The 11,937-nt window shown below is 40.7% G+C and overlaps 2 protein-coding genes across 2 annotated transcripts in view; both read right to left on the bottom strand.

Moving 5' to 3' along the window:
- Window positions 1-902: 902 nt before the first annotated feature.
- The window catches only part of Msr1 (macrophage scavenger receptor 1), a 72,999-nt gene continuing 61,964 nt past the window's right edge, over window positions 903-11,937 (bottom strand). The window contains exon 10 of the mRNA XM_032919059.1: window positions 903-1,036. Within this exon, the coding sequence (XP_032774950.1) occupies window positions 903-1,036 (134 nt within the window). The remainder of the gene's footprint in view (window positions 1,037-11,937) is intronic.
- LOC116914660 (guanine nucleotide-binding protein G(I)/G(S)/G(T) subunit beta-1-like) lies at window positions 8,371-9,891 on the bottom strand. Its single transcript, XM_032919062.1, has one exon. It carries the CDS (start codon window positions 9,720-9,722, stop codon window positions 8,700-8,702), a length of 1,023 nt encoding a protein of 340 aa, XP_032774953.1. The 5' UTR covers window positions 9,723-9,891; the 3' UTR covers window positions 8,371-8,699.

Below are 11,937 nucleotides of genomic sequence, written 5' to 3'. Positions count from 1 at the left end.
TATCTTGAAGTTTTAACATTAAAGAAATAAGTCTCTTGGTCTTATTCCAAGTCTCAGAATACAAATAGAATGAAGTCAGAGTAGTTGTCAGCATGTGACATGAATGCCTCTTTTCAGTTCATTATATAATTCTTATTTCATTCTGAAGCCTTTGGAAATGGGCCTTTATTGTTCTTGTTTTCCTTACTTACGCATTTATGTATTTGTTTACCAGTCTAAAATCCAAATTTCTATCAGAATATCCCAAAGTCCTGCTTATACCATTCTAGGTCATCTATAGCCTATGGCTCAGATTTCTTGTCTTTATTCTTTCAGAAAATTAATTCAACAATTTGACAAACTGCCATGAGGTTTATGACAACCCCACTTCTGGTAAAAAGACTTCGGTTAGCTTTTCCCTTATTGCCACAAATGATACTTGGGAAAGAAGAGCTTATTTTGATTCATGGCATCAAATGGTCCATCTTGGTAAAAGAAGCATGTTCTAGATAGTGATATTGTGTTCACAGGCAGGAAGCTGAAAGAGATGAATGATGGTGCCCCACTGCTTTTATTTCAGTCAGCATCTCATGCCCATGAACGGCACTACCAACGATTCTATTTCAGTTAAATCTCTCTGGAAATGCCCTAATATGAATAACCATATTTTTGTGTTTCTTGGCATTTGTAAATTCTGGGCAATTTGACAATCAACATTAACCATTGTGAGAAGTTTGAATCCTTTATCCATAAACATAAAGTTTGCCGTGTTTAAGACCCTATTCTCACTCATTTCAAATATTCCCTTTCTATTACCAATATTGTGAGTCCATTTACTATTATTAAAATGATTTTAGTAGAGCAGGGCAACAAAAATAGTTTTACGAAAGCAATTTCATAAATGTAACTGAAAATATGATACATTATGAAGTACAAGTGACCCCAGCATCTTCTGCATGTGAACAGTCTAATACTCCCCATTGGCTGATTTTACAGTTTTCAATAGACGATTCTCTCCCAAAGCACATCACTTCATTCAGCCATATTGGACCAGTACCTGCAACAATCAGATACATCTGCATTAGTAAGTGTAGTTAAGTGCTTATAATTGAATGAGACACAGCAGTTAAGACATTAATTAATTTAATACCAAATAGTGGTTACTCCCAAAATAAGAGTACTGAGAATATAAAATGGACTATCATGCCTCCGAAAATGTCATACCCTGGAAGCTTGTAAAATGCTATACTGCAAAATAATATAAAAATTATAGGACTGAGCCTGGAACTGACCAAATCCCAAAGCTCTTCGTACCCATACTTTGGGGGAGAGATCTGCAGACTCTCAAAAGTGCTGGCAATCCTGAGAGCTCAGGGGAGAACCCCCCCACTTTTGCTCACATTCCCGGCTTAAGAGGGAACCTGCCCAGAGCTCTCTGGATACAGGAACTTAAGAACAGTCAGAAAGAAGATCTTTCCAGTCTCTGCCAGTGCCCAGAGCTGAAAGCCAGTTGCCAGGAGCGCTAACACACCTGAGAGCAGAGGTAAGACCACTTTTCTCTGAGGGGCCCAACTGGAACCCTCAGTACACACGAATCCAGGAGCAGTCTAGGGCAGGACCCTTCTAGTTTCTGCCTGCGCCCAGAGCTGATGTGTCCCACAGCTATCCACAGCTATCTGTACTCAAATCATGTGAGGGAGAGAGTTGGACTCTTAGAAGTGCAGACAATCCTGACAGCTCGGGGAGTGGGGGGGGGACATAATACTTCTGCTCATATTCTGGGACCAAAAAGAACGCACCCAGAGCCCTCTGGAAATAGAAATCTAAGAGAAGTCAGAGAGAGGATTGTTCCCATCTCTGCCTGTACCCAGAGCTGAAAGCCAGTTGCCAGGAGTGCTGACATACCTGAAAGCAGAGGTAAAGACCAACACTTCTGCTCTGAGGGACCCAATTGGAGCCCTCAGGAAACATGAACCCAGGAGCAATCTTCAGGTTTCTGCCTGCATGCAGAGCTGACCCAGTCCCTCAGTTCTCTGTACCCAGATCCTGCTGGGAGAAAGTCAGTTTCCAGGAAGATGACACACAGGCTTGTAGGAGGGTAAAGCCACTGTCAGAGACAGCAAGACAACTAGAGACAACCAGATGCCAAGAGGCAAGTGCAGGAAACTAAGCAACAGAAACAAATACTTCTTGGCATCATCAGAGCCCAGTTCTCCCACCAAAGCAAATACTGGCTATCCCAACAGACCAGAAAAGCAAGATTTGGAATTAAAATCACATCTTATGATGATGATAGAGGACTTTAAGAAGGACATAAATAACTCACTTAAAGAAATACAGGACAACACTGGTTAACAAGTAGAAGCCCTTAAAGAGGAAACACAAAAGTCCATTAAAGAATTACAGGAAAACACAACCAAACAAGTGAAGGAATTGAACACAATCATCCAGGATCTAAAAATGAAAATGAAACAGTAAAGAAATCACAAAGGGAGACAACCCTGGAGATACAAAACCTAGAAAAGAGATCAGGAGTCATAGAAGCAAGCATCACCAACGTAATACAAGAGATAGAAAAGAGAATATCAGGGGCATAAGATACCATAGAAAACATGGACACAACAGTCAAAGAAAATGTAAAACGCAAAAAAGTCTTAACCTAAAACATCCAGGAAATCCAGGACACAATGAGAAGATTAAACTAAGGATAGTAGGTATAGAAGAGAGCGAAGATTCCCAACTTAAAGGGCCAGTAAATATCTTCAACAAAATCATGGAAGAAAATGTTCGTAACCTAGAGAAAGAGATGCTCATAAACATATAAGAAGCCTCCAGAACCACAAATAGATTGGACCAGAAAAGAAATTCCTCCTGTTACATAATAGTTAAAACACCAAATGCACAAAACAAAGAAAGAATATTAAAAGCAGTAAGGGAAAAAGGTCAAGTAATATATAAAGGCAGACCTATCATAATTACACCAGACTTCCCACCAGAGACTATGAAAGTCAGAAGGTCCTGGGCAGATGTCATGCAGACCCTAAGAGAACACAAATGACTGCCTAGGCTACTATATCCAGCAAAACTCTCAATTACCATAGATGGAACAACCAAGATATTCCATGACAAAACTCAATTTACACAATATCACAAATCTAACCCTAAAAAGGATAATAGATGGAAAACTCGAACACAAGGAGGGAAACTACACCCTAGAAAATAAAGAAAGTAATCTCCTTGCAACAAAGGCAAAAGAAGATAGCGACACAAACATATATCCACCACTAAAAACAAAAATAACAGCAAACAACAATCACTATTCCTTAAAATCTCAACATCAATGGACTCATTTCCATGATAAAAAGACATAGACTAACAGGCTGGGTACATAAACAGGATCCAGCATTTTGTTGCATACCCAAAACGCACCTCAGTGACAAAAACAGATGTTACCTCAGAGTAAAAGGCTGGGTAAACAATTTTCCAAGCAAATGGACCAAAGAAACAAGCAGGAGTAGCCATTCTAATATTGAATAAAATGGAATTTTAAACAAAAGTAATCAAAAACATAAGGAAAGACACTTCATATTCATCAAAGGAAAAATCCACTAAGATGAACTCTCAATCTTGAATATCTATGCTCCAAACGCAAGGGCACCTACATTCATAAAATAAACCTTACTAAAGCTCAAAGCACACATTGCACCTCATGCAATAATAGTGGAAGATTTCAAGAACCCCATCTGTCATCAATGGACAGATCATGGGAACAGAAACTAAACAGAGACATAGAGAAATTAACAGAAGTTATGAACCAAATAGATTTAACATATATCTACAGAACGTTTCATCCTGAAATAAAAAGAATATATCTTCTTCTTCTTAGTACATCAGAGTAGCCTTATTTATAAGAGTCAGAAGCTGGAAGGTACCCAGATACCCTTCAACAGAGGATGGATACAGAAAATGTGGTACATCTACACAATGGAGTACTACTCAGCTATCAAAAATAATGACTTCATGAAATTCATAGGCAAATGGATTGAACTAGAAAATATCTTGAGTGAGGTAACCCATTCATAGAAATCACCCGTGGTCTGCACTCACTGATAAGTGGATATTAGCCCAAAAGCTTGAATTACCCAAGAAACAATCTACAAACCACATAAATCTCAATAAAAAGGATGACCAAAGTGCAGATGCTTCAATCCTTCTTAATAGGGGGAACAAAAGTATTCATAGGAGGAGACATTTAGACAAAGTTTGGGGCAGAGACTAAAGGAATGGCCATTCAGAGCCTGCCCCATCTGGGGATCCAGCCCATTTATATACAGCCACCAAAACTAGACAACATTGATGAAGCCAAAAAGTTCATGCTGACAGGAGCCTGATATAGCTGTCTCTGGAGAGGCTCAGCCAGAGTGTGACAAATACAGAGGAGAATGCTTGCAGCCAACCATTGAACTGAGAACAGGGTCCTTGTTGGAGGAGTTAGAGAAAGGATTGAAGGAGCTGAAGGGGCTTGCAACACCATAAGAACCAACCACTCAGAGAATACACATGGACAGACCCATGACTCTAGCAGCATATGTGGCCATCCAATAAGGATGGCCTTATTGGGCAGCAATGGGAGGAGAAGCCCTTGGTTCTGCCAAGACTGGACCCCCCAGTATAGAGGAATGTCAGGGCAGGGAGGTGGGAAGGGATGGGTGGTTGTTTGAGAGAATACCCTCATACAAGAAAGGGGATGGGAAATGGGATAGTGGGGGTGGGGGTTATGAATGGGAAACTTGGAAAGGGGATAACATCTAAAATATAAATAAAAAAAATCCAATTTTTAAAAATGGAAAAAAAAGTTATAAATGCCCCTGCACAGTTCTGAGAAAGCCCAGATTATAGGAGAATTGATTGTTTCCCTGAGGAAGCACTGGATTTCCTTGGCAATCTGAAAATTAGGAGGCCTTGTTAACAGTGGATTTATGTGAGGACGTGATGATTGAAGGGTTTCTGTATGTTGGAATTTTGATGCACACTTGGAGCTGAAAATACTGGCAGGAAGAGAGCTGTAAGGCAGTAACTTCATTTCTTCCTTAGCTTTTAGTTATTAGTGTATTTCACTGAGCATTGCCTAGTTCACCAAATATACTATCCTTCTAAATGAAACTATCATTATTGATTTAGCAAAGCACTTATAAAACTGTCCTATAAGGAAACCCTGGGTTGCAAATAGTGTTGGTTTTAAGCACAAATAAGTAGGATAATGGTGAGTCTAAAACACATTTACTTCCTCTGAGGTCATTCACAGTCCTTATAATGAGTAAGAATTCCTTACAGATAGACTAACTATCAAATAAACAGATAAAAATATAAACTATGGACTATATTTTATTAAGAAGAAAACAATTGTTTTTGAAAAGGAAGATGGATTATAAAAATATAAATTTAAAAATAATTGCTCAGAATATCTTTTCCTATATTCTCTGAAGAATTTTCTTCAATGTACCATTATGAAAATTCTCCTTTCTTTTACCAAAATATTTCAAAACAGAAACTTTAGGAAACATAAACACATGCTTACATCAGTTTTGGTTGGCTGTATCAAATTGTAATCCCCAAATGAGTTTTCAAGAACAATATATAGGTGGTGAATCACTAACATGATTGCATGGGAATGTGTGCATTCATAAACAAGCAGCTACTGGTAATGGTATAATGAATGGTGTGGATAATATGAGTTCTTAAACATGGATAAAGCTTCTCTGCTATAAACAAAAACACTTATCCTGTGTGACAGAGGTAGTATGGAAATCCTTGATATTTTAGAATCATCTCAGAGCATCTCAAATACAATCAATGTTAATGACTGAAGGAGATGTACTTGCCAGGTTACACTGAAAGTTGGCCTCCATTTTTGACAACTCTTTAATTATACATTATAAGACACCAAAATAAATGCATCATCAGATCTATATTTTAGGGTTATGTGTCAGGATGGATGTTAAATAGAAAAAAAAATCTACAAGGGAGAAAGAGATTTCATAAGATTCTTTTTCTTTTTTCTGTAAGATTTATTATGGAAATCTTCCTTGAGGACTCATTTTTCCTTTGTCCCTAGAATGCCCCTCTCTATAAAGAACATAAATTGCTGTGTTCATTTAAGATTAAAGTGATGAGGTAATTATTGTATATTTTATGTAACCGTAATTAAAAGATCTTCTTTACACTTTGATTTATTTGTTTTCTTACTTTTTTTTAAAATTTGGTGGTCAGAGGGATTGAATCCAGAGCCTTGGGCATGCTAAAGGCAAGTGACCTGCTTCTGAGGTACACACTCAGGTTACACTGCCTCTATTAAAAAGGAGCAAACAATTTTGAGGATTCTCAGATTCTAATTAGCTGGATAATTCAAAGCTTTAGGGGGGCTTTCAACATAGCATTCTATTTTTCAAACTTAAATATTAAGACGTAAAGAAATAACATAAGGAAATACAATATCAGAAGCGGAAAAGTTGGCGAATATGTTGTTAATTCTCAAATTGATTATCAGCTATGGCATTTGTTTGCATGTGCATTTTCAATATTATACATAACATCTTACAGGAAGTTCTAGAAAGCCCTCAAGGGATACTCAAAAAAAATGCAGGCAAATAATAAGAATGTATGGTCATCCCCATGCTGTCATGGAATGAAGACAAAGCAGAGGGAAATTTACCAGTCATATTAATTACATGTAAATATAAATAGTTTTGAAACTGTAGAGAAACCATGATTTTGTTATCCTTCTGGAGACAGGAGAATGGAGAAGCTCATGGCTCTTGTCCCCAGGCTACCATAATAGGTTTGCTCTGAATTATTTTATACCTATATTCATATAGTCCAAATCTTAGCAGTACAATTTTGTTATTCAGAAAAAGGAAATTGAGAGTGTGAAGACTCTCAATGGCTGTAGCTATGCCATGAAAATAAAAAAATTATATATTTAATGTGTGGTGAGGTGAGCACACATTTTTTTTTCATGTCAAACTGCTTTATTACATTTTAAATAACAGTACAGTTTAATATAGTATCTATCTTGCATCCAGCCTCCTTGCAGTACACTGACTTTAAAATTAAATACAAAAGGTGAAAAGGGTACAGGGTGCAGAGAGCTCTACAGAGTCGTTTGGTAGGAAGAGAAGGGGCTTCGCTGTATTCTCTTTGCCATGTCCAGGCCTACCGCACAGTCACAGCACAGTTTTGTACAGGACGCTGCAGAAAACAGAATGGTGAAGCCACTACTGCTATGAGGGGTGCAGGATATAGGGGGATGGGAGGGCCCACAGAACACCGCTGTCCAAACGCTGCCGCTGAACACGGCTTTGAGATGATAACCACGAAGATCTGCACGGTGTAAAAATGGTTGCCTCAGAGGCAAGGGCTGTTCCGTGGAGGCTGCTTCCAGGAAGTGGCAGAGAGGCAGCGGAGCAGCCTCCCTCCCTCCCTGCAGCCAGCAGGACTATCATCTCGTAAAGTAAAGAAAACAGTGACTTATCCCACTACTCGAGTGTGTAAAGCGCTTGCTGCTCCCGATATGTGTGCAGAAGAGCAACAGTAATGGACAAAGCCGCCAGGGTTACAACTTGAAGAGGTTATTTCTTAAAATAAAAAGAACATCTAAGGCCTGAGTCCTCTATGCACTTTAGAGCATTTCTACAGCATGCGATTCTAAGAGTAAACCCACCCAATCTGGCAAACAATCAAATTGTTTAAAATTTAACTTACAAAGTCTGAGATCATTATTTTCAAAACATTGATTTGTACATTGTTTCATACACAAACTGACTATCCAAGCACAGGACAGGCACCTCTCTGGAGAAAAAAATCTGACAGCAGGGGCAGGACGGCTAGTGTCACATGACTACAAACTTCCCTCCAACTTCACAGGAAACCCAAGGAAAGAACAGAAACTGGACAGTGAGGAGGGAAGGGTGCTGGGAATAAGTTCACTGCTGAGCAAAGGGAAGGATTCTGACCAAGCATTCGTGGCCATCATAACATGTGCTTGGCTACTTTGCTTCTGAATTTTTTCTTCCACTATGCTGTGTTTGTATGAAACAGTCATCTGTGACATGAGACAAAAAAAAAAGCAAGCCAGGGACAAAAATGCATCAGTGACAGTCAGACACCCACATGGGCTCTGGTTCTCTTAACTACTGAACATAAAGGAATATATTTAAAGGAAGAAACATGAATGCTTCCAAAGTCTTGCTACAAATGACTTTATATTCAGAAACAATTCCAGATAAACAAAGTCTTCAACTTGTTTTTCATGAATGCCACAGATCAGGATCACTGATTTAAATGCAAATGAACTAATAAAAAGGTGTGACTGTCTCACAATCATACTCAGGGTTACCTTCTGGTTAACATTTTTATTGTAGTATTTCCTTTAAAAATTTGACCACGACAAAACAAAACAAAACAAAATAAACCAAAGACAATGGCCCCAGAAAAATGCACAATTTGTTTTAGTTTACAGCACAGAGATCCTTCTCTTAATGGGAGTTGTGCTCTTGGTTTCAGCAATAAGTGAAGGAAAAAAAGATCTTGCCCTTTTGAAGTTCTGAGGGGAGGTGTGGGTGTCCACGTTAGTATGGTTGGATAGGATATGCTATCGCAGTAACGCTTCAAGGTTGGAATGGTCTTCCAGTCGCCATGGCATCCATCCCCCTGCTACTGCCTTAGTTCCAGATCTTGAGGAAGCTGTCCCAGGATCCTGTGGCCATAACCATGCCATCATCAGTCACCCCCAAGCAGCTGACTCGGTTGTCATGTCCAGCTAGGACACCTGCTCTGTCAGCTTTGAGTGCATCCCAGACATTACAGTTGAAGTCGTCATAGCCAGCGAGGAGGAGGCGGCCACTCTTAGAGAAGGAAACAGATGTGATACCACAGATAATGTTGTCCTGGGAGTAGGTCATGAGCTCCTGGTCTGCACGAAGGTCAAACAGCCTGCATGTAGCATCGTCTGAGCCAGTGGCAAAGGCATTGCCTTTGGGAAAGAAACATATGGCATTGATGTCAGACTCGTGTCCTGTAAAGGTCTGCCGGCACATCCCTTCTCGGACATCCCAGAGCTTGGCCGAAGCATCGCAAGCACCAGAGACAAACAGTCTGGTGTCAGGAGCAAGAGACAGGCTCATGACATCTCCAGTGTGTCCAGTAAACGTGGTTGTCTGCTGGCCGGTCTTGATGTCCCACCGGGCACATGTGGTGTCTCCAGAGCTGGTAACTATCTGATTGTCATCCAGAAACCGGCAACGGGATAGATAACCTGTGTGTCCTGACAGCTCACGACTCACACGCACATTTCCTTCACGAGTTTTCAGATTGTAAATGGAGCAGATGTTATCCAGGCCACCACAAGCCACATAATTCCCAGAAGGAGCGTATGCACAGGTCATGACCCAAGAGGAGCGCAGAGGGATGGCATGAACCTTGTTTGTGGTATAGCTGTCCCAGATGATGAGTTTCCCATCCTGAGAGGCGCTGACAAGGAGCCTTGAGTCTGTGTCCCAGTGCATGGCATAAATCTTTGCCAGATGCCCCCTCAGTGTTCTCCTGGTTCGCATTTGGATTCTTCCCACTGGATCAATGTTGTTTGTGATCTGAGAAAGCGTCGCATCTGCACATGCTTTACGGGCATCTCTAATTTGGTTCTTCAGTTGCTCGGCCTCCTGCCGCAGCTGGTCAAGTTCACTCATCTTCACGTCTCAGTGCTTTCCACACTTCAGAATCCAAGCTCTTGACTCAGAAGTGTTTCTGGTCTGGTTCCCCACACATGTAAGTCTCGCCCTCGCCTGGTCTGGCGTCCACACCGCCGCCTGGTCTTCGCGCTCGCGGCCTGCGGGCAGGAGCCTACGAGGATGGTCCGGTCCGCGTGGCGGCTGTTCCAGTCCCCAGCCCCGCTGCCCTCGCCGCCCGCCACCGCCACCACCGCCGCCGCCGCCACCGCCACCGTCGACGTCCCTTTTTTATCTTTATTAACTTGAGTATTTCTTATTTACATTTCGATTGTCATTCCCTTTTCCGGTTTCTGGGCCAACATCCCCCTACCCCCTCCCCTCCCCTTCTATATGGGCTTCCTCTCCCCATCTTCCCCCCATTACTGCCCGCCCCACAACAATCACGTTCACTGGGGGTTCAGTCTTGGCAGGACCAAGGGCTTCCCCTTCCACTGGTGCTCTTACTAGGATATTCATTGCAACCTACGAGGTCAGAGTCCAGGGTCAGTCCATGTATAGTCTTCGGGTAGTGGCTTAGTCCCTGGAAGCTCTGGTTGGTTGGCATTGTTGTTCATATGGGGTCTCGAGCCCCTTCAAGCTCTTCCAGTTCTTTCTCTGATTCCTTCAACGGGGGTCCTGTTCTCAGTTCAGTGGTTTGCTGCTGGCATAAGCCTCTGTATTTGCTGTATTCTGGCTGTGTCTCTCAGGAGAGATCTACATCCGGCTCCTGTCGGCCTGCACCTCTTTGCTTCATCCATCTTATCTAATTGGGTGGCTGTATATGTATGGGTCACATGTGGGGCAGGCTCGAGAACACATTTTTTTAGAAACCGTGACCAAGCAATTCGTGGGTGCTAGTATACTGAGGCTTAGGGTGATAATGAAAATGCAGGCTTACTCTTTAAGGATTGTTCATGTGACACAGGTCATACTTGTGGTTTGTTTGATTAGGTGCCTCACTGAGTCTCTCACTAATATTCAAAAGATTAAATTTCATTTTTGTTCTACTCTTCTACTGACCGAACAGAAAATCATGCAGAAGCAAGAACTTCACCCAAAGCCACATGGAATCCTTATGTTATGTGTGCCTAGGGCCAATCAATGTTCACCGCATTCCTCTGCATTCTTACATTTAATCATACCGTGAATCTGCTTTGAGTGTAAAGAAACCAAATCCATACTTTTTCAGAATGGCTTCTACCCGCAGTCTTCTGTTCTAGGTAGGTAAAACTCTTGATGTCACCAATGTAATAGCAGAAAACTCTGCTATTATAAATCTGCTGTTTATATTTGCATCCGCAACTTCTGATTATTATTCTAGGTGATAAAACATAAGATACGTTCAACGACTATCTCCTTTACTAGTTGGAAAGGATTCAGTAACCATGGGAACGTTTCGAGTGCTTGAAGATGATAGCCTAGTTATTCCCCCATATAATTCTGTGTACTTTCTAAGCCACTAGTTCTCAACGTGTGTTTCTCAACTCCCTTGGGAGCTGTCAATGACCCCTGCACAGGGATCGCCTAAGACCATCTGAAGACACAGGTATTTACACTATGATTCACATCAGTAGCAAAATTGCAGTTATGAAGTAGCAACAAAACTAATTTTATGGTTGGGATTCACCACAACATGAGGAGCTGTATTAAAAGGTCTCAGTATTAAAAAGGTTGAGACATGCTGCTCTAACCTTTAAAATAAAGGCAATACCTCCATTCCAGAGTTAAAAACAAACTGAGATTCAGAGGATAAATTGCTACTTCCAAACAGCAGACAAAAGCCAAGTGAGAACAAAAAGACACCAAAACTCAGTCATATTTACTCACTCCACAGAAGCTAAGTAGAAGTGGGAAAATCATTTATAAATGTTTGTTTTATTTTAACATTAATATATTCAGAACTATTGAGCCTAAATTTTATCTAATACATATCTTCCAGCTTTTTCCAATTTTTTTTTTTTGGCTTTAAAAATGAATGTGAAGGTAGGGTAAAATTCACAAATTTTATCTTCATGCCAATCTAAGAGATTAGAAAGTAAATTTGGTTTTGTTTCTGTAGGTACTAAAGTTACTTCAGGAATTCTGCTGCTGTTGTGGTCACTGCTGGATGTTTGTCTCTGGTGTATTTTTTTACTCATTGGGAACATATATCAATTGTGTGGGATTTCGTAGGTATAGGCTCTGACCAAATGAT

The sequence above is a fragment of the Rattus rattus genome, chromosome 13 (assembly GCF_011064425.1).
Source record: "Rattus rattus isolate New Zealand chromosome 13, Rrattus_CSIRO_v1, whole genome shotgun sequence".
Lineage (NCBI taxonomy): Eukaryota > Metazoa > Chordata > Mammalia > Rodentia > Muridae > Rattus > Rattus rattus.
Note: the sequence above shows the minus strand (reverse complement) of the source record. Positions and strands in the feature narration are given on the sequence as shown.

Bases quoted from the DNA above. Each gene is read 5' to 3' on its own strand.
- LOC116914660 (XM_032919062.1), bottom strand. From the start codon at position 9,722: ATGAGTGAACTTGACCAGCTGCGGCAGGAGGCCGAGCAACTGAAGAAC.